The sequence below is a fragment of the Festucalex cinctus genome, chromosome 14, assembly GCF_051991245.1.
Source record: "Festucalex cinctus isolate MCC-2025b chromosome 14, RoL_Fcin_1.0, whole genome shotgun sequence".
NCBI classification, from domain to species: Eukaryota; Metazoa; Chordata; class Actinopteri; order Syngnathiformes; family Syngnathidae; genus Festucalex; species Festucalex cinctus.
In genome coordinates, this window is record NC_135424.1 from 13,998,068 (window position 1) to 14,021,373 (window position 23,306).

General features: G+C 39.1%; 1 protein-coding gene across 7 annotated transcripts in view; it reads left to right on the plus strand.

Moving 5' to 3' along the window:
- LOC144001088 (signal-induced proliferation-associated 1-like protein 2) overlaps window positions 1–23,306 on the plus strand; it is a 97,437-nt gene that overhangs the window by 31,054 nt on the left and 43,077 nt on the right. For all 7 annotated transcript variants that reach the window (XM_077495073.1, XM_077495074.1, XM_077495077.1 and 4 more), the window contains exons 2-8: window positions 3,878–5,626; window positions 9,782–9,915; window positions 14,206–14,394; window positions 18,953–19,127; window positions 20,320–20,423; window positions 21,191–21,348; window positions 22,301–22,877. In XM_077495073.1, the coding sequence (XP_077351199.1) occupies window positions 4,207–5,626; window positions 9,782–9,915; window positions 14,206–14,394; window positions 18,953–19,127; window positions 20,320–20,423; window positions 21,191–21,348; window positions 22,301–22,877 (2,757 nt within the window). In that variant the 5' untranslated portion in view covers window positions 3,878–4,206. The remainder of the gene's footprint in view (window positions 1–3,877; window positions 5,627–9,781; window positions 9,916–14,205; window positions 14,395–18,952; window positions 19,128–20,319; window positions 20,424–21,190; window positions 21,349–22,300; window positions 22,878–23,306) is intronic.

Below are 23,306 nucleotides of genomic sequence, written 5' to 3' on the forward strand. Positions count from 1 at the left end.
TAGTTGTATCATAGATTATCGTGGATTTATTACCTGACCAATATCCATAATTGCGGTACCGTCATATCGTGAGATAATCGTTATCGTGAGCCTTGTATTGCATATCGTATCATGAGGGCCCAGAGGTTCCTGCCCCTAGTCAGTACCCTAAACCAAGGCCATCTTCCACATAATCTGTTTTGCTTACATATACAGTAGTCATTAGCTAGCTAACATTAGTCTTTCTTGAGTGTATTTGCTGTCTTTAGTCCAGTGGTGTCCAAACTATGGCCCGGGGGCCATTTGTGGTCCGCCATCCATTTTTCAGTGGCCCGCGACATATGCTAAAAAATGGCATTTGACTCAGTTCAAATCAAATAAACAAAACAAAAATGTTTGGAGATGGTCAAACTAAGAAGGGAAGGTATCAAAAAACAGGTGCCATTAAAGTTTATTTTAGTTAACTAAAACTAATGAAAAAACTGAAACTAAAATAAAAACAAAAACAATATTGTTACCGAAATAAAATAAAAACAAAAACTAACTGAAACTACATTTTTTTTTTTTACATTTTACAAAACTAACTAAAACTAACTATAATTATAGCAAACATGTATTTTGTTTTAGTCTTTGGTAATGATTTTAAATGTGATTTTTAGTAGCTTCATTTTGATATAAACTGGAATAATGACGTTTGAAAGTATGTCACACAGAAGTGACGTCATCCAGCAGCAGCCAATAGAAAAGCACCTTCAGATGACGTTGCTCCCATGGTGTTTTTTTTAAATATTGTTCACAAGTAATACACATAAAAAAACTAATACTCATACTGAAACTAACTAAACTAAAACTAAACATTTATTAAATAACTAAAACTAATAAAAAACTAACATAACCACCATGAAAACCAATTAAAACTAACTAAATTTAAAAAACAAAACTCAAAACAAAATAAAAACTAAAATGAAAAATTCCAACAAAACTACAATAACCCTACTCCAATATTACAAATAAATTGGTTTACATACTGTAGCATTTTTCTAAATATGCAAAAGCACAAATAGATTATTTGTACAATTTTTAGGACTAAACACAATTTCTCTTCATAACATTATGTGGCCCTTGCGTCCTTCTGATTTTCTGTATGTGGCCCTCAAATGAAAAAGTTTGGACGCCCCTGCTTTAGTCTTTCATACATTTTCCCCTTTGTCTGCCCCTTTTTACTTCTATTCGTATTTCTCCCTCCAGCCTCATGGTTTGCCAGGCTCTGTGTCTTAAATACAACTGTGCATTACTTCAGTAATAAGGCCCTGTAAGGAACATAGCCTGCCTACCAGCCATCTGCTGCCTCCCCAGCACATGCTGCCGCTAGTAAGGAGCGAACAGAAAACGGCCACCTTCGAGTCACACTATCACACAATAGACAGATTCTGCTGACCATGGATCCTGCCACACACTCCATTAGTTGAGGGTGTGGCGTGTTTGAGGTGGAAGCAGATATGGCACAACTGTGTTCATTAATCACTGTCACAAGGAAATAAGTTAATAGAATGAGGGAAGGGGAACACAGACCACCATGTTCATTGGTTTATTCTGCCTCGTCTCCCACATGAAATAAAAGCCCTCTCACCCTGTCCTGACCCTCCATGGCAACATAAACAAGGGGAAGCAGGCAGCCTGATTCTTCTGTGTTCTTTACATCACATTTACTTGCAGCAGGAGACACTTTCAAGGTGCTTTGCTTTCCATCTTAATTATAGTTTGATGAGGTCTGTTTTTTGTATCTTTGCATTCATGATAAAGTATACCTTGAATGTCATAGTGAGTGTTAGTAGAAATGATATTTACTTCTTTTTGTGCATTTTGTGTTTGTACATGAGATCAGCATGTCATGTTCTTTGTTGATAGGTTACCATTGATAAAGTGATTTGCACAGTTTTTGGCAGAATGTGATTGGTGTTCCATTCCTTTTACAAGATAGTATTGGAAGACATTTGTGTGACGGCGTGCTTGCAGTCTTTATCTCTTGTAGATTGGAACAATATCTAATTTGTGGGGGTTATTTAAAGAAAGGACAAAAGCGGTTTAATCCCACCATTTTATCCTCATCTAATCCCACTTTAACCAATCGCCTTTGGCTTTGTTTACTATATGCAGTATTTCATTATTCATCAGTTACCAACACTTAACAGACATATTTCCCAAAGCAGTCTTTTTTTCCCCCCTCTAAATTGCTGCCACATGACACACTGCGTGTGTTAAATAGCACCGACCATTTGGTACTTGTAAACAAAGCCGTTCAAAGCAAGACAAGCCAATAGAACACATTTAGAGGCATGCCATGGAAAGATTGACAATTTTCTAGTAATGATTTGTTAAAAGAGGATTACACTATTTCAGTAATCTATGTATTTGGCTAACGTGGACAGATATGCTATGGTTATTAGATCGGACCCACATTTCTATTCCAAAGTACTCTGTTTGGTAAATTACACAAAATATGCCCACGAGGGGCCTGTGTACTGATCTTGAATGTTTTCTTTCACAATGGTAATTAAAAAAAATAAAAAAAAAAGACAAATTTTTTTTTCAGAAGCATAAGACTTAAGTTTGAATCCACTAACATAATATTATTTATCTTCTTATTTATTATTGTGATTCTGGAAGAAATAACCTGCACAAACCCAACAGAATAAGACAACATAATTCAACATAGAAACATAGAAAAACATAGAAACTTTGTCGTCTAGTGGAACACGTAGCTGATGTTCACACAGCTGATATGGGGTCAGTTCCTTACTCAATGCCTCATTCAGAATTGCCTCATGTAGTCAACTGGGATGGGCTCCAGCCTCCACAGCCCTGATCAGGAAAAGCGGACATAAATGATCTGGCAAATAGTATTAAGAGGGAGAGGCACAATGTAATTACAGTCCATTTACTATTTTCGAGACTGTTGGAAACAGACGTCAATATTGTCCCTTTTGTTTATTCTCTGAGTTAGCTGAGAGGGGAGGGCGAAGATAAACTTTTCTTGAGTTTATGCTAGCAGAGGGTCATCGGGAATTTGGCCTCATAATATATTTCTGTTTACAAAATGTGTCATGCCCAATTTAACTCATGTGGTTTTGTTATTTTCCTTCAACCGACAAAACCTTATGAAAACTGTGTTTCAATCTTCAAAAACATCCCTGCTGTATAATTTGCAGGTTTGATCCTGCAGGCAGTATCAGATATTTGTACATGTAAACGTCTAGCTGAACATCTGCCTCCTGTTACTGTAATTCGCTTCACCACCATCTGTTAGGCATTGGACAAGCTGATATACATCTGTTTAGTCATCAGGCCGTAATTGTACCGACTCCTCTCAAATAGTCCAATCAGCTGCATTTGGTCATTTGAATTCTAAAACCACCCTTCATTTCGTTAATCAACGTACCATTGTGCAAACATTTTAGGTCAAAACAGTGAGCTGCATCTTAACGAACTATCTACATTTCCCAATGTTTTGTATAAAGACCGGCCGATGCAACCCTGTCTATTGTACAACATAACAGAGTACAAACACCTTATCAAAATGAGCCTCAACAGAAAGTTTACGAGCGACTTTTCCCCTTGTAAATGGTACTTTATTTAGTTAGCGCTTCTCCGCCTTACAAGGCCCTCAAAGTGCTTTATATTGGACTACTCATTCACCTACTGACGACACAGCATCAGGAACAACTTTGGGGTTCAGTATCTTGCTCAAGGATACTTCGACATGGTCACAATGGTATTGGATCGAACCCACAACCTATGTGCTGGGAGACGACCACTCAACCTCTGAGCCACGTCATCCTATGTTACATAATAATGTCCCAAAACATTTCACTCTGTGTTTCTGTTGCTTTTTCTTTAGGTCCATCTCTTCCGGCTGTCGTTATACATTGGCGGCAAGCTGTGAGAAGAGATTCCACTCGGCGGTGCCTCAGAACTCCTCAGACGCTTGTCCTTCAAATCCAAATGCTGTTTGTCAATTGTCGTGCCAGTGGCCTCCTGTGAGGTATGACAACGGCATCTAAAAAAAGAGGCCCCTTCTCCTTCTCTCATCAGTGAGCAGACCACGTGATATCATGAAGAAGGGTCCTAGAAGTCCGCTCTTCAAGATATGAGTATATTGAGCCCGTGACGGATAATAAATCAAACCTTGTGGGAGTCGTGGGAGGCCCAGAAGAATACCACAGAGGCATGCAGTCTGAGGAATTATTTAGCAGGAAACTCAAAGCCCTCAATGGTAGCATGGGACCACCAGGCTCCAACATGCAGGGCAAACTTGAAGGTCCCGGCAAAACAAATGGTACCCCAGCCATGCCTAAAATGGGCGTCAGGGCCAGGGTAACAGAATGGCCACCAAGGAAAGATGGATGGGATGGGCGGCCATCACCAAACTATCAGAGTGTGATACCGATATTTCAGAACGGCCAGCAGGACCATACTGTGGAATTACTTGCACAAGATGACCCTGTCTGTTTGGAGGTAAACTACGCTGATGCAAAGTATACATTGAGCGACCTCCTTAGTCACTCACCGCTGAAAAGCCTTCACCCTATTCGTCAACGCAGCAACAGTGATGTCACAATCAGCGACATTGATTCTGAAGACGTAGTAGACCAGACAGCTGTCAATCCCAACACTGGGGCTTCTTTACATCGGGAATATGGAAGTACATCCTCTATTGACCGCCAAGGTTTAAGTGGGGATGGCTTTTTTACCATGCTCAAGGGCTACCGAGTGGATACCTTGGACCACCGCAGTGTACCACCCCTAGGTTTTCCTGAGCTGTTGCGCTGCGATGCCTCCCTCTCTCCCAGTTTACAGACAGCAGCCCAGATCGCCAGAGGGGAGTTTGTCACAATTCCAGGCTACGACTATATAGACAGCTCTCTCCTCTATAGCAGAGAAAGGGAGAAGTCCTTCATGAGGCGTCTTAAGTCAGAGTCATCTGAGACGTCTTTGTTCAGGAAATTGCGGACAATTAAGAGCGAAAGTGATGCTTTGAGACTCTCTCTGGAGGACGATCGACGACCACTCAGCTTTCAAAAATGCTTTGCTCATTATGATGTTCAGAGCGTTCTTTTTAATATCAGCGAAGCTGTCGCAAGCCGAGCTAACCTGAGCCAGAGGAAGAACACCACTACTGGAGCGTCAGCTGCTTCCGCTGGGGGCTTGTCCGGTGTCGGAGGCAGTGTTCTACCGGGACCAGGACCAGATTCTGGAGCAGTAGGATGTAGTAGCGGAAATTCTGTTTTCTTTGAGTCACCGCTAGGAAGCAGGGAGGACTTGAACCCAAAGGAGAACTTGGATGCTGACGATGGGGACGGAAAGAGCAATAGCCTCGTGTTGGGCTGCCCGCACTTTCGCAACGAGATCGGCGGTGAAGGCGAGAGAAAGATTTCACTTTCCAGAGCCAACAGTGCCAACTACAGCGGCATGTCGGAGAGCTGCTCTTTTGAATCCTCGCTAAGCTCCCACTGCACCAATGCAGGCGTCTCTGTACTGGAGGTGCCTCGAGAAAACCAGCCAATCCATAGGGAAAAGGTCAAACGCTACATCATTGAGCACATTGACCTTGGTGCTTACTACTACCATAAGTTCTTCTATGGAAAAGGTAAGAAATCTGTCTAGATGTTGGTCTGCCAGTATTGCTAAAAGTTCACAAGCATTTCCCTCAAACTTGGTTTTATTGTGTAAATTTGCGTGTCAATAGTATTTTTACTAGGAGTGTCAAAATGCGTTTGTTATGAGTTAATTTAAAGCTCTTTTAATGCGACTAATTGTTTTTTAACGTGCGATTAATTACCACCCTTAGAAAGCCTGTACTGTGGAAATTCCAGTCGCAACGCAGCAGACACATCCACGGCAACATTTAGCAGCATTAAATTTAATAATAATGCATATATTTGTTGATACTGGGGTCAACTTGTATTTTACAATTTTAAACACGTGCAGAATTGACTTCATGTTAAATGTTAGATAGCTCTTAATATGAAAAGAAAAATGCGCTGAGCTGTCACCGTCTTACAAATGAAAACTGATCTCAACACAAATCAATCTCACACTTGTTTTTTTTACAGTACAGTGCATCTTTTTTAATTTTAACTAAATGTTATAAATTACTGTGAAATTACTGTATTAATAACTAAAAGTAGCAGCCATAATTTTATTAGTATAACTTTTTTTTCCACTTTTATGTTAACAAGAGTATGAAAACTTGGGGGAAAAAATGCATTGTACATTTTATTGTACATTTAGAACAGATATCAAATCTCTGATTAATCATGAGTTAACTATTGAAGTCAAGCGATGAATTATGATTAAAAAATTTAATCGCCTGACACCCTTAATTTTTAAAGGCAAATTCTACACCAACTATTCTACTGACCTGTAGAACAAAATAACTTATTAGCCTTTTAACCCATTCACTGCCATTGACGGCTATAGACGTCAAAGAGCCATTTTTTACTGGGCTGGCAGTAAATCAGGCAGTGAGTTAAATAATGACATTTTTGACATGGCGGAAATTAGTTTTGCTTAAGCTAACACCTTTAATTATGATAAACACACTTGTCCTTGTAAAATTGCTTCATTTGACATGTTTGTGTTAAAGCAAATAAAAGTAAAGGTGATCATTATTCAAAGACAGTGCTACAACAATAATATTATTGCAAATAAACGGCTCATTGGAACATATTTCTATGAGGAAAAAATCCTTACAGTGGGAAAGCAAGTTCCCCAATGGAACAGCCTTAGCTCATCATATCAGATATCCTGGCGTCCCAGTTATTTGTAGCTACAAGACCAGATGATATTAGAGTGAGAACAATAGCTGGCTTGTGTTGGGTATATGTTTCTCTTTCTTGAAAGAGAAGAGCGGTCATGTCCTCTCTGGATATTGCTCTCAACCTTGTTCATGTGAGAAATAAGAGGTGAGTGAGAGGCTGTGTTGCAGCTGTTCCCCATGGGGGGGGCAGAGGGGTGTGAGGACCCTTCTTCTGAAACTATGGGGTCAGCGAAACCACGCCAAGGTCCCCGATCACCCCATTAAAACACCTGTGAGCATGGCTGTAAATACCCACGCCAGCCCAACCCATCACATCATTATACATATCTGTTTTCTCACTGTCTTAGGATTGGCTGCTCTCAGCAGATTGAATTTCCCAACCTTAAGCCACACGGAAAACAGCTGCTTCACCTTTTAACACTGGCAGATGCCTGAATGTCCACAAAAACGTGCTCTGCTTTAAAATTAAGCTCAGAGTGTCAGTTTGTAACTTCACTCAAAGCCCTCCTGGCAAGGTTAATGAGACTATTACTGTATGTGTGGATGTATCATTGAACTTCCTCGGATAATCATTGACTATGAAAGGCTCCATCCCGCCCTCTCCATAGAAATGGTTCTGTTTAGTGTTTAACCTCTCTGGTAACACAGGCCACCACATACTGTATATCATAGCTAGCTGTAGTAGCATGTGCAGCTGTCACTTTGATTTCCTTGTTCATCTCTCTTTGTAAAGATGATGCTTTTTCACAGTTTGTGAATTTAGCCCTTGCCCTTTTTACGAGGTGTTTTACTGGAGAGACAAGTCTGTCATCACCTCAGATACATACACACCCATGCACAAACGAAGATCAACACTCACACAAGCATGACGTGGATGCTTTTATCAGCCTGGCCTGCTGAACATTGATCCCACTGATTGCTTAAAGCTGCATCAGCACAGGTGTTGTTCTCCAAGACTGCACTCATGAACAGTGTTTATTCACAGTCAAAGGCCAGAATCGCTTTGAAGACCTGGTCATGGTCATGTCATGAATATTAGAAGTCATTAACTCATTTAGACATTTTCAGCAATACAAAGTTCATATTTTGTCTATAATTAATTAATTTGATAACTTCATTGTTTTTCATATGCAATTACCGTATTTTCCGCACTATAAGGCGCACCGCATTATAAGGCGCACTTTCAATGAATGACATATTTTCAAACTTTTTCCATATATAAGGCGCACCTTCAATGAATTACATATTTTAAAACTTTTTCCATATATAAGGCGCTACAGTAGAGGCTGGGGGTACTTTATGCATCCATTAGATGGTGCTGCGCTAAAGGGAATGTAAACAAAACAGTCAGATAGGTCAGTCAAACTTTATTAATAGATTACAAACCAGCTTTCTGACAACTCAATTCACTCCCAAAATGAATAAACAGCTGTTTTATTATTGTCTCTGAGGTAAAGTATTAGTATTAGCTAGCGATCCAAGATGGCGGGATCTTCTGCGTCACTGATTGTGCAGGGTCACTGATAGCGTTTTGACAGCGAGACCTGTTGCGGCTCAATATTGATCCATATATAAGGCGCACCTGATTATAAGGCGCATGGTCAGCTTTTGAAAAAAATTAAGGCTTTCAGGTGCACCTTATAGTGCGGAAAATACGGTAATATCTTTAAAACCACATTTTGCCACTTGCTGTCGAGTGAAATTACATTACATTACAGGTGCTCAGAGCTCAGGTAATGACCAATCGTGGCTCACCTGTTTTCAGGGTTTGATCATGTAACATTAGGAAACTGAGCCATGATTGGTTGTTACCTGAGCACAGATGTCACTGATGTCATTTTCAGTCGACAGCAAGTGTAACAAAATGTGTTTTTATAGGTATAAATTGTACTTGAAAAATAATGAAGTTATCAAATTGATTATAGAAAAAAATATTATGTTCTTACTGCTGGAAATGGCACCAATCGATCCCTTAATTTTAGGCTATCAGTAATCGGCCGATCCCTTAAAATAAAACCGGTCTTGTTCACCGATTTCATTTCCTACCTCAGAAAATGTTCAATGTTTTACAATAAAAAGATTGGAACATTGAAGATGTATGCTGCTTGTTATGAAAAAAAAAAATCAGGATTGGCAAAGATTTGGATCGACTTTTTAAAGGTCGGTGATTGGTGCACCCCTATAGTTCAAAGTGAAACGTGATATAGCTTGAGGAAGGAGGTACAGTATAACCTGGCAGGAAAACAAACTTGAGGTCTTATTTCACATGACAGTCCAACCAATCTTTTTTTGTAACCGTTGGCATATTGTCAACACCAAAGTGATGTCAGCCAGCGACATATTATGCAAAAGTGTTGACAAAAAAAAAAAAAAAAAAGCTGCAATGGGGTATATGCCACGGAAGAGGCGGGACAGTTTTTGCACATCAGCTTTGGTTCTGGTTCGGTTTGCGATGTGTGGACTGTGTCCCAATACTTGTGCTTCCGACTTTGTGCGCCTCGGTTGTGCGCCCGCAACCCGGACCGGAATCAAAGCTCATGTGTAAAATCACGGAAGTCGGAAGTCCCGCCTCTTCCGTGGCATATACCCTATAGACACCATCAGTATCCAGTCAGTTGCATCTTGGCCTTGTACCAACGTGTGACCTCGTGCCTCACAGATCATTCTCTCAGCCCACTATCCCTAACAAGCAATTTTTTACAATGTTATATATTTCTTTAACATTACACCAAAGAGCTCATATCTAATTATGAGTGAATCAATTTGAAGTTTTTGTTGGACCAGTTCCCTCCCATCATTTTAATCTTTTATCAAAGCTTGACGTTTAAAGTTCAAACCTTTAACAGCATTAAAATGCAGACATTTTTTCAAAGCGAAAGCTTTGGAGTCTTCAAGGATGCCTGCGAAAGGTCTGGAATACATTTCAACGCTGAGATTAATTTGGTCTTTTTTTTTTTTTTTTTTTTTTTAATGTGTCTCCAGAGCATCAAAACTATTTTGGTGTAGACGACCATCTGGGACCCGTGGCAGTCAGCATCCGCAGGGAGCGGCTGGATGACGGAAAGGAGAAAGATGGAATGCAGTACAACTATCGAGTCACCTTCAGAACCAGTCAGGTAAACATAATGTGCTGATGTTTTCTCTTTCCGCATCGCTGCGTGTCATAAATCGGACTGGAACTTTTACAGATCCATGGTAGGGACACCTACTTCCTGTCAGAGTATTGTCTACTGAGCATGCTTTTAAATGCTCTTCCTCACGCTGCCTTCAGCAGAACATGTTTGAGTCACTGAGGTCATTTTTTCCAGTGCAAGGGTGTTCTCAGATGAAATGAAACCTTAACTCTGTAGAGGTGACAGAGAGAGAGAGCGTAACCTTGTCTGATAACGCTTTATGGTGGATACAATAATAACAAATGAATGATAGGGGGTGTATGCATGTGACCTCAGGGAATTTTTTTTTTTTTTTTTTTTGCCATACAAAAATAACGTGTAAATAATGAGTATTAGCTCCTCTCCAGAGGTGTACGAAGAAAAAAAATATAGACAAATGATACTGTTTATAGTCTGGATGGAGAGTGGGTGGGAAAGGCAGGATGTGGGGGGCAAAATATTTTCTTCTTCCTGAGGGGCATAACAAAAAATAATTGAGAAACATTGACCTAAATTGAAGAAAGTTATTATTGAATGCTGCTAAATTTGATTAGGTTTGCAGCATTGGTTTATTTATTAAATAAAAAAATGGATGTGGACAGTGGCTACAATAATCTCTGTTGTATCCCCTCAAGCATAAATTAAATTTTTCAGTTCTGACATTTTACATATAAGACATTGGTGACAGATATTAATTTAATTTACGCCTGATTGTTTGCTCACATTTACTGTAACGTGTCATAAATAACTGGAGGATACATCTCACTTTACAAGGCAATGTTCAGTTTCATGTGAATTTATTTTGGCTCATGATCATGTCCCTATGAATTTTAAAATATATGAAATATATGAGTGTGCCCTGCGATTGGCTGGCAACCAGTTCAGGGTGTCCCCCGCCTACTGCCCAAAGAGAGATAGGCTCCAGCACACCCCGCGACGCTTGTGAGGAGCAAGCGGTTCAGAAAATGGATTGATGGATGGATGAAATATATGAGAGAAAATTAGAATTCTTTTTAAATAGAGTATTTATTGGTCCTTTTGACCAAACAATGTTTGTGTCATATTTGACACAGCCGGTCATAATGCTTTAAATTCGTACATTTATAACTGTCAAAAATATAATAATAATAAACGCACATTTCAAACATATTAGCATTTCTCACTATTAATAAGTATAGGTGTATCTTCTTAATTGGGACAATCTTCTGCAAGGTTGCTGGAAAAGCCATCAGCTCTAATGGATTAGCCATACATGCATGTGTCTGATCATATACATCAGGGTTTTAATGGGGGAGGGAAAAAAAGATTATTATTATTATTATTATTATTATTATTATTATTATTATTATTATTATTATTATTACTACCTCATTTACTCCCAAAAACGTATAAATGCGTTCTATTTTAAATATTACCATAGTCCCAAAGATGTATTTATACGTTTTGGCTTTGATGCAGCCTCTGAACTGAAGAGAATGCTTGAAGTAATGGTAGTTTTTACAAAATCGGCCAGCAGATGGCAGCAGAGTATAAGAGAGCAAAAAGCTCTTATTTTAAACAGATTTGTGAATAATGATGATTGTAATCCTAATTGATGCAAAATGGAAACAGATAGAAATATGATTTTTTTTTTTCGTGATGAAAGAAGAGGCTCTAATCTTTCTTTTGGTAGATTCCACGTTTTTATAGCAATAGGACACAATATATTCTATGGGCCTTGCGAAATCAGTCAAAATCCAGTAAAACAGCGAAAATGTCCTGGGAGTGAATGAGTTAACGAGGGCTCCAAATGTCTTGTATTTAATATGACACGTTTTGCGGGTAAATACATTGTAAAGATGGCCATGTAGCTGGTTTCTGCTCATATCAAAATTTCCTCCTTTGTTTCCTCAACATAAATTGAATTGTTTTAATTTTGGCGTTGGGAGAGTGCGTTCTTGATTAATGCTAGTAAGCAGCAGGTCCCTCTGGACCGAGCCTGGTTGCTGCCATGCCAAACATACCGGCTGCCTTCGTCACACTTACTTAGTGAGTTATTACGACTTCCTTTGTGACAAGCCTGTAAGCGTGCAGAAACGCTTCACTGCCCATTAAAAAAAGGCGACGCTCTCGCTTCCCAAGTTTACATTAAACACTCAAATGCATCCGTTGGTTCTGTGCCAGTTGGTCAGTCTTGCAGATGTTGTCTCCCTCGCCCACGCACACAACATGGAATGCTCCATCCCACGGTCCCTTGGTGGTACAGGAACCCTCTCACTGATAGATGCTTGGTGGTCTCAGCCGATGAATAATTCAGGTGCAACAGATGTGTCAGGCAAAGAAATGTCACCGATATCCAGTGCCATTCTTAGGTTTAGGCGACACTCCCTCGATAAAACAATGTATCTGGGTCATGCGAACCCTGCATGTAGCACGCAGTTTTAACTCCCGGACCAGTGGAGCGTCTATTTGCATGGGTTTCTATCATTAAGCCCCAGCTAGCTTTGCCTCTGTGCCCCATACTCGCTTGCTGTTAAGTAATTTGCTTTTCAGCATGCCTCTCTCTCAGGAAGCCATTCACTGCTGACATCCAAGTCTACGGGCCGTGCAGATACGGGTGGGATTCCGAAGTGTAAATGTGTCTGTAATGTTCCAAACAACAACACGTCGTTACCGGCGGCGTGGCTTAAAGCTGTTTGCTTCAACCATTACTGGCACATTAATGCTCATAACACTAAAATACCACTTAACATCTAGTGTTCAGTTTGACTATTTTAATTATTTACAATGGGAGACATTAATGCTGCCCATTGGAGCTTTAATGAGCCATTGCCCGAATAGCACGGCATAACACGAAAATTGTATTATAACTGGATCTCGCAGCAGCAAACATGAGCATACCCATTTTTGATATTGGTACAAAATGTTTCAAGCCATCATCAAATCATTGTGATGCAGACTTGCTGACCTACATGGAAGGAGAGTACACAGAGATGTAATTATAATATATTTCGGGCCACAGGATAGAGAGTGCATAAAAGCTGCCTCTAAAATGATAGTATTGCTCAGTTTTGATTGAAACTGTCAAATTGGTATTAATTGAAGACAATTTATATTAGGGGATGGACGGGTACCTCTACCAGGTATCAATTTCAGGCTGATACGCGGCCTTATTTCATGGTTTCTGTACTTGCGACATTGGCCGATACCACTGATCAGAAACTAGAAAGCATAAATTAGAAAAATAGAAAATTGGTATTAATATCATGCAATTTGAAGGAAAATCCTATACTGGGATGTATAGTTTTTCTTTAAAATAATCTGTCAGTTTTTGGGGGAATTTTATGTATCAAAAAATACTAGTGGTATTGGTACTGGCCTGAAAAAAAGTGGTATTATTATTGGCTTTGTACTTAGTGGTGTAAAACATCACTTGACAGCATCCAAAATAGAATTGTTTGTAATATATGTCCCCGCAGCAATTATGAGCAGCCCCTTCGAAAAATGTTGATTTTATTCAATATCTCAATTAACATTCAAAACAACTTCCAAAATGTTGTCAAAATCTTTTCTGTAGAATATGTGCTAAACTCACACCATGAAAGGTTGACAATAGAATGCATAGATTAAAAAAAAATAAAATCTTCAATTTAATCAAATGAACTAATGCAAAAAAAATTATGTATCCTACCACAGACGCATCTGGTATTTTCTCTGCCCTCCATGACTTTTATGGATAGCAACACGTCTGCTAGGCCTGGAATTAACACGTTGTCAGTCTTTTTCATGGGGTCTACTTATTTGGGTAAAAGGTTCTTTAACAAATTTAAGAAATATACTTTTTTTGTGTGTGTACTAATTAACAAATCTTGTTTGCAATCAACGGTCCACATTTGTGGGAGTATGTTTGTAGTATAATATCCCATTAAAACTGTGATTGGCTGGCAACCAGTTTAGGGTGTACCCCGCCTACTGCCCCTAGCCAGCTGGGATAGGCTCCAGCACCCTCCCACGACCCTTGAGAGGAGTAAGCGGTTCAGAAGCTGGATGAATGGAATAGCCCATTAAAAAAAAAAAAAAAAAAAAAAAAAAAAAAAAAAAAAAAAAAAAAAAAAATCTTGACTCTGAAAGGAAACTAAAGGTTTTCTTACACACCTGTTGGGGTGTATTTATTTATGCTGAGCACTGTAGTTTAGGTGTTCCCAATCTTGTGTCCATTTTATAGGTATTAAACCGAGTGCAATTATTGTACTTTTGCCATCTGTATCCTGACAGCTGACCACCCTCCGAGGAGCCATCCTGGAAGATGCAATCCCGTCCACGGCACGACACGGGACGGCCCGTGGGTTGCCGCTTAAGGAAGTACTTGAATATGTAATCCCGGAGCTCAATATCCAATGCTTGAGACTGGCAATCAACTCCCCCAAAGTACCGGAACAACTGCTCAAGTTGGATGAACAAGGGGTAAGTGCAGACTTCTCGAGTTGGATGTTAAGTTTCATGCAAGGGAACGTGCATTCTTCCGGATAATGTGACATTTCGGGGAATGTTTTGGGAGCACCTCTGCATTCATTATTAAAAACATAGGCATGGACTGTCATAACAGAAGGTTAAACCCATAAAAGAGCAACTAAGGTAATAGCTGTGCAGGATGATGTTCAACTAAAAAGGACAGGAAAGATGTGAAATATGTGCTGATGGGAGGATGATGATGATGATTATCTGCCTATGAAGTCATTTAAAAACACGCAATTGACCATTTTGACCTGACACTATTTAGCAATACATTTGATATCAACTGTCAATATGTTATCAATTAGATTCTGTCAAAGATCCTGGAAAGCAAAAATATGTCTTGTAAATTTAACACACCACATGGAAGAATACGCTACACATTTAATAACTTGTGGATGTCACCTGACATTATCAAGATGTGAGTGGTCTTTTAGTGATAAGGACACTGACAGGTATTAGAACTATTGGACAGGAAGAAGCGCGCAGGGATTAAGCAGCATTGCACTTGGTTGTCTGCCAATTAGAGATATGGCTACTTATCAGTGTAATTACATTTGTTAGCATTAAGCTTTCCTTCCAAATGTCAGGGGACAGCCTCTTAAAATGTGAATGAGAGTGACATTTCCCTCTGGTATATCAAGATTTTATTCCTACAGTTTCCACACACAAACAGGAGCACTCAAGTGACCTATCTAAAGTGAATTAGATGTAATTAAAATAATAAAAGTTTTGCTCATAATCACAATCTAACTTTGTTAAAAGTAATTTTAATAGCAAACACTTTTATACTTTTATACACTTCCAGTTTGATCATTAAAGGATAAGTCAACCAAAAAAAAAAAACGTTTTTTTTTTTTTTAAACAATAATATGTTCTATGGAGACCCCACTAGTCTAAATCAGCAGCAAAATCCAGCCATTTTTATCCATCTCAGGGGGCGGCCATTTTGCCACTTGCTGTTGACTGAAGATGACATCAATGTTGCTCAGGTCTTCAACAACCAATCACAATGTAGCTTCAAAAAGCAGATGAGCTTTGATTGGTAGTTGCCTAAGCCCTGAGCAACTGTGAGGTCATCTTCAGTCGACAGCATGTGGCAAAATGGCCGCCCCTTGAGATGGATAAAAACGGCCTGATTTTGTTTCACAACTCATATTCCACAAATAATATTAATCAGTAGGGATGTAACAATATCGTGATATCATGATATTAAAACTGCCACAACATCATCGTCGTCATGTTCACAATATTTAAAAGCTACACATCTGTTAAAAAAGGTCAGGTTGATTTCCATTTGTGCAGTTCTAGCACCCTCTGGTGGCTAGTTTTTTTTTTTTAGTGCAGTTTAATTTTTATTAGGTATGTTTTGGCTCTTCTATGTTTAAAATACCCTATTTGTCAGATGAAGGGGATTGTAAAATACTGTAAAATGAAGCGAGCCAACACGTGGAGGAACTCAATGTGGGCTTGCATTAGCGAGTAAGTGCCTCAATATTAAGTGTTATTCGAGATTGAAGGTAGTTTATATATGTATTGCTGTTATGTACACTACAATATTGTGCTTTTGTAAAGAAAAAGCAAAAAGCAAACTGGTTTTCAGCACCCCAACAACAGGACAGGAAAGACTTCAACTTTGACAGCCTCTCATTTTTTTTGTGCGTGCATAAAGAGTTGAACAGTTTTTGTTTTTTTAAACGTTTGTATGTCTATCAGATTATATTGCGTGTGTTTGCATGGCCTTCCCAGTATTTACATGATCCGTTGCGCTGAGAGAAAATCCCTCGGAGCAGCACGTTCGGTTGCCAAGATGAAAAAGGAGATACGAAAACGTGAATGTGTTTTACGTGTGTGCAGATGGACTGGGAAATGCATTAGCCTGTTGGACATTTTGGGATATGATTTGAGGTCATATATCATATATTATATTCGTAAGTAAGCTATTCGTGCAAAATATAAAATCTGTTGCCTCCATCTGGAAAATAACCAAACCCTTTCTTTTACCATGTTACAGTATCTCAAACGTTTAAATTTAATTTTAACAAGGACAGATGGAAACAGGATTGGGGCTAGCCTTTTGATATTACAGTGGCTAAATGATTTACTGCCATATTCTTCATTTCTTATCTTTGCCAGAACTTTCATTATTAGAAACAAAAATACTAGGTCATGGCGGATTTTTCATCTGATAGTTTCTATTGATTATCTGATACCTGAGTGGTAAAGGCAAATTATTTAATGCTTACTGCATCCTGAGATATAATTGAGATTGTAAAGACATTTGTTAACAGGTTAAACAACACAATACAGTAGAGGTGTGAATTGCCTAGTACCTGACGATTCGATTCGTATCACGATTCACAGGTCACGATTCGATTCGATACCGATTAATCCCGATACGAATTTATACGTCGATTGTTGCGATTTTTTTTCATTCAAATTTAGAAAATACTAATCAGTAAGCTTGTAGAGTGTAAGATTTATATGAAAATGTATTATTTATTTATCTGAAATTTCAGTCTTATAGAGGTTGTAATCTGTTTCATGTTTGAACAGCATTAAAATAAAATATTAAGGCTTAATGTTCCGTTCATATAACATTCTTCCATGCTCAAGGTGTGAATTCTAACCCGAAGTCAGACGTTTTGTTGAATATTTTTCCATTAAAAATGGAAGTTTAAAAATCGATTTACACACACACACACACACAAAAAAAAAAAAGGCAATGATGATTAGACGTTAAATCGGTAAGACTACCGAATGAACAATTCTGAGCTCTTAAAAAAAAACAAAAAAAAAACGTTTTTTTGTTTTTTGAATCGATTCGAGAATCGCGCGATGTAGTATCGCGATATATCGCCGAATCGATTTTTTTTAACACCCCTACAATACAGTATGTCTATTGAGGCTGTTGTTGCAATGCCTCCCCATGCTTAAGATAATCCATCACCTGCCATCATGTTTAAACATGAGAATTAACTGAATTAATGCCCACTCATTTGTTCTGCACAAATTCCCCCGAACAGTGAGTCAGTCAGCTCCTGTGTCTCTATAAATATCGTGTTTTACTATTGTTGTGTTTCAATACTGTGGCGGAAGATGAACTTTGGAGATTATTTTTGTCTTTGTGTTTCATGAGTTGAAACCACTTCAGGAAAGTCTGTTGGAAAATACATTATATTGTGAGCTGTATCCTTGGAGCCTTACCAATGCACGTTTCAAGCACTGAGCAATTCCCACCATGTCAACAGAATTGTCCTTGCCACCGCCAATGTCTTAACAAGAGTAAAAGGTGACGTGATCCCAATAAATGTATTTTTTTTTGCTTCAAAGGAAGGAACCTCATCAAGCCACTGCCACTGCTTGACATGGTGTAATAGCCTTCTGTCAGTACTGCCACTTTAGTGCACAGCAGATTGCCTGATAGAGAAAATCACCATGACAACAGTGTCAGCAGTACACCAGGAGCTGATGACCTGTAAGGGAGGAGAAAAGCAATTCCACTTTGTTGCCATTACTTTTCACATCCACACAAACTTTTTTTTTCTTCTCTTGTATAGACTTATTGACATTGGGTCATTTTCAAGAAGATGCCCTTGAAGATACGGGCAACAGGTGCCAAATAAAACAGAGGCAGGCGGTAGTTTATTATTTCGCCTTTGACTCTTTGTTTTGGTCAGGTTCAAAGAGCAGTCAGCCATTAAAGATTGATGGTGGTGGTGAAGGCTTCACATGTCATTTTGACCTGGCTAGTAATAATACCCACAGTAAAAAAACAAAAAAAACAAATTGTAGTACTAAATTTGGCCTCTTTCAGCAAGACTTTGCTATTTAGATATGTATCTTTATCAAAGCTAAACAGTTCCATAATAATAAAAATAACAGTCAAAATACGGTTCAATTCATAACTTGAAAGACATTTCATAGTTGTAGCCTAATTCACTGCTCGTTATTAACCCTTTGACCGCCAAAAACGTTTCATAACGATTAGTAAAATCACGACTTATGCCGCCATAGACGTTAAATGACGTCAACTAAGTTTTTTATTTTATTTTTTATTTTTTCTCAGTGCACCGTCTAAGTGCAGCGCTGCCTGGTCAATGGGTTGTGGAATCAATAACACTCCAACTATGGCCAGCAGATGCAAGCATTGTATCTCTTTTTGTGAATGATCAAAGCCTTTGTCATATCAAAGTTTTTTTTTTATAACGTGGCAGTAAAAGAGTTAACATCTGCAGCCATGTAGTACCTGTTAAATAGGTTAAGATTTATGCTCGGCTTGTGGCCCGTGTGATGCCGTTGCTTTACTTTACAAAGGACGAGATCAGCTCTTTCCTAGAAGAGGTTACGAAAGCCATCGCATTAGCTGTGACTTGACAAGTGGGCGCTCTCGGCTCTTTTGAGTGCATCATGCAGAGTATGCACAAGTGTTTTTGTATGCTACACAGTCGCAACAGGAAATTATACTTACTCTCTGAGTGTGTGCTTGTGTGTCTGTCTCTCTTTCCAGCTAAGTTTCCAGCACAAAGTGGGTGTGCTTTATTGTAAGGCCGGCCAAAGCACCGAAGAAGAGATGTACAACAACGAGAGCGCTGGACCGGCACTGGAGGAGTTTTTGGATCTTCTGGGCCAGAGAGTTCGCCTCAAAGGCTTCACAAAGTACAGAGCCCAGCTAGATAACAAAAGTAAGATTAGCCACATATGTTGCACAGCAAAATCGCCAATGTTAAATTAACACTGTGAGTGTTAAATCGAACACTAGAAAAGTGTTTGTGTTCCACAACAATGAGTGTAAATCTGACACTTTTCAAAGTGTTACTTACGCTTAACTTAACTTTATATTGTTAAAAATCTACATGGTTAAACACTGAGTAGTGTTGAAAGTACTCAGTCAGTGTTAAACATTTCGTTCTGCCATACTACACTTAACTCGTGTTTAAACTAGGGGTCTCAAAATGTGGGCATTAATTTGGAGTTAATTTAAAGTTCCTTTAATGCCGCAATTATTTATTTATTTTTTAATTAATGACCGTGCCTTACTTGGAAAGTCTGTACTGGGGGAATTCCAATCGTAACGCAACAGACACATCCACGACAAAATTTAGTAGTATAAATGTAGTTTTTCACAATTCACAAGTTACTTCATGTTAAAGATTAGATACCTCTTAATATGAAAATAAAAATGCACTGAGCTGTCACCGTCTTACAAATACAATTATGTCATCTAGTGGCAGACAAATTACCTCAACACAACACTCGTTTTTAACTTTAACTTGATTTTATGAATTATTATGAAATTACTGTATGAATGACTAAAAGATGCAGCCATATTACTATTACCGGTAGTTTAACATTTTTTTCTACTTTTACGTTAACAAGAGTATGAAAACGCAGGGGGAAAAAAAAGGAATTGTACATTTAGAACAGATATAAAATTTGCAATTAATTGTGTGTTAACTATTGAAGTCATGCGATTAATTCCGATTAAAAATTTTAATCGCCTAACATCCCTAGTTTAAATACTTGAGTGCATTGCACTAGTGTAAGTGTTTTTATTTATCTCAAACTACCTGCATGGGATTGAACGCTCTCAGGGTGGGGAGACGACCACTCTATCACTGAGCCATGCCGCCCTAACAGCAATAACTGGATGTATCACTATTGAAATGTCAACCAATTAGAACCAGTGCAGGCTGGCTTATTTAGGCTACTAGTTTGAATTATAACGGAGAACACGTAATATTGTCATAGGGGCTTTATCCTGTTCAATTTGGCAGCTGAATTGAAAAAGGAGTTTATAATTTTCAAATGCCGATCACTAATCAGAATGCAGTTCAGATTTTCTTACCCTAAGACTGAGTTTGTTTTTTGTTCCAGCTGATTCCACAGGCACACATTCTCTCTACACCACCTATAAGGACTACGAGCTGATGTTTCATGTATCCACCATGCTCCCTTACACACCCAACAACAGACAACAGGTCAGTGGGCACGGCAATCATCAATTGTGTAATAATGTGTATTGTCAACCAGTTTGACGCTAGACTTCAGCTTCATATTTGGATAGCTTCATTCTTGACTCCTCCCAGTGCCTCGCCTCCCCTCCCCTCCATCATTTTGCCACATTAACGACCCATCAGTTGAAACTCTGAGCATTGCCATGGCAACGGTACCTCATAGTAGGATTTAATCAATGCATCCCCAGGGGCTGGACCTGCCTATCTGCACTAACAAGTGAAATTAAATGATTGTAGCCATTGCTTGACAACCACTGGCACATAAATCTGTAATCATAAAGGCCCGCTAGTTGAGTTTTTGCACACATTTTTATGTCGACAGTTCTCGTTCAGACACTTGTAATTGTTGCCCCTTAGTGTAATGTTCCAAAGCTGGGTTATTTCATTTAAACCTCCTTGATAATCTTTCAGCAAGGACCAAATAGATTTTACCATCAACCTCTCACATTCACCTCGCCAACCTCTATTTCAGCTTGATCTAAATTCACTTCATCCTGAAAATACAGAGTCGGTACACAGTTCAACAAAAGAGGATGTCTAAATTAGGTTTGGGGATCGATGTTCTCTGCCCTGATGCACTGCACTTACTGAGTTTGGGAACACGCTTCACATTCTAAGCTTAAAAGAAACTGAAGTCTTATGAGGATCATTGAATCAAAACAGCTACCTTAATGCAAAGATTGTCTTTATTTTCTCTTTGTCTTAAACTGATGTCTCTACCTTGTCTTTAGTTATTGCGGAAAAGGCACATTGGCAATGACATCGTCACCATCGTGTTCCAGGAGCCCGGGGCCCTTCCTTTTACTCCAAAGAGCATCCGTTCTCATTTCCAGCATGTGTTTGTCATCGTCAAAGTCCACAATCCATGCACTGATAATGTCTGCTACAGGTAAATAAAACGAGCGTGAAAGAGAAAGCGAAATCAACAAATATTTCCGTCTTAGTACTTTGGAATTGTCATGTTTTGGTTCTGTGGGGTTGGGATTTTGTTTTCTTTTGGTGTTTTGGGGTGTGTTTGTCTGTGGTTGGTGGTTTTGTCATGTGTTCCTCGTTTCTTCCCTTGTCTCATTATGTCAAACCATGTCCACCTGAGTGTGTCTTCCCTTCCCAGAGTGTGTGACCAATCACTGCCCTCAGCCACTTGTGTTTTCCCCCAGGTGTGTCTCTTTAGCTCATTAGTGTTGGTGTATTTAGCCTGTTGTGTTTGTCCAGTCGGTGTGGGTGCATTGATGGTGTTACATGGGTTATGCTGCGTGTATTGTCAAGTCAAGTCAAGTCAAGTCAAGTCAAGTCAAGTCAAGTCAAGTCAAGTCAAGTCAAGTCAAGTCAAGTCAAGTCAAGTCAAGTCAAGTCAAGTCAAGTCAAGTCAAGTCAAGTCATGCTTTTCTTGCCTAGTTGTTAATAAATCACCCTAAGTTGCCCATTCCTGATCTGTCTCATCAATTTGGGTCCACAATCTCCTACATATCGTGACAGGAATGGGAGGCAATTAAATATCCTCAAGCTGTGTTTATATTCTGATAGGCTTTGCACGAATGTCTTTGTCACCTTTTTTAACGGGTATTAATTTTGAAGAATAATGATAGTGTTCAACTGATTGTTCTCTTTGTTTTATGCTGTGGCTTACTAGTAGCTACTTGACAGTAGAAGAATAACAAGTGAGTCTTTTGATCTGCTCGGTAATGATACAGTTATTATAATAATACCTGGAAATTGTGACTTAAAAATCTCTTCCTGTGTTGAGCTCTGCTTTGTCTCACTGTGGTATCATTTCCATGTTTCTAATGGATGTTTTTTATATGAGCAATTCCATTAAAGAATTACTTTGTTTTGTTTTCTAGTGTCGCCGTGTCGAGGTCAAAAGACGTGCCTCCATTCGGCCCCCCCATTCCAAAGTCTGTGACCTTCCCAAAGTCTGCAGTTTTTCGGGACTTCCTGCTCGCCAAAGTCATAAACGGAGAAAATGCAGCACATAAATCAGAGAAGTTCCGAGCCATGGCGACCCGTACGCGGCAGGAGTACCTGAAGGACCTGGCGGAAAACTTTGTTAGCACCACTACGATTGACTCTGCTGTCAAATTCAGCTTCATTAACCTCGGGGCCAAAAAGAAGGAGAAAGTAAAACCCAGGAAGGATGCGCATGTGCTCAGCGTTGGAGCCATCACTTGGAGCGTTCGGGCCCGGGACTTCGGCCAGTCGGTGGATGTGGATTGCTTACTCGGCATATCCAATGAGTTCATTGTGCTCATTGAGGAGGAATCCAAAAATGTGGTTTTCAACTGCTCTTGTCGAGATGTCATTGGATGGACCTCAGGGATTATGAGTATAAAGATCTTTTACGAGCGCGGGGAGTGTGTCATGTTGTCTGCCCATGACAACTGCGGAGAAGACATCCGGGAGATGGTGCAAAGATTAGAGGTAAGTCCTTCAAAATCTCCACTGCAATAATTCTTTCATTTTGAAGTATTCCTCCTACATTGCATCCTTCGATACAAGAAGTAATGATTTGTCGTTTATGCTTCGAACCTAACGTGTCCATGGCATTCGGGTGATCATTAAATTGATAGCTGTCCATTTGGATCATATCGTAACACTTTATTAAATTCTGATAAAGTTGTGAGTTATTATCAACTGCTTCATTTAACCTGATCTTACTATTAAAATTTACTTTGTTGAAACATGCCACACACTAAAGTAGTTTAAAAAAAAAAAAAACATCTAATGATGCTCTCTGAATTAAAATATTACGTTAAAAAAGTTTTAGGACTCTAAAACGTCTGCACTAATGTCACTGTAAGAGTAACTAACTGCAGCTTTGCCATATTCACTACACTAAAAAGAGAAGTA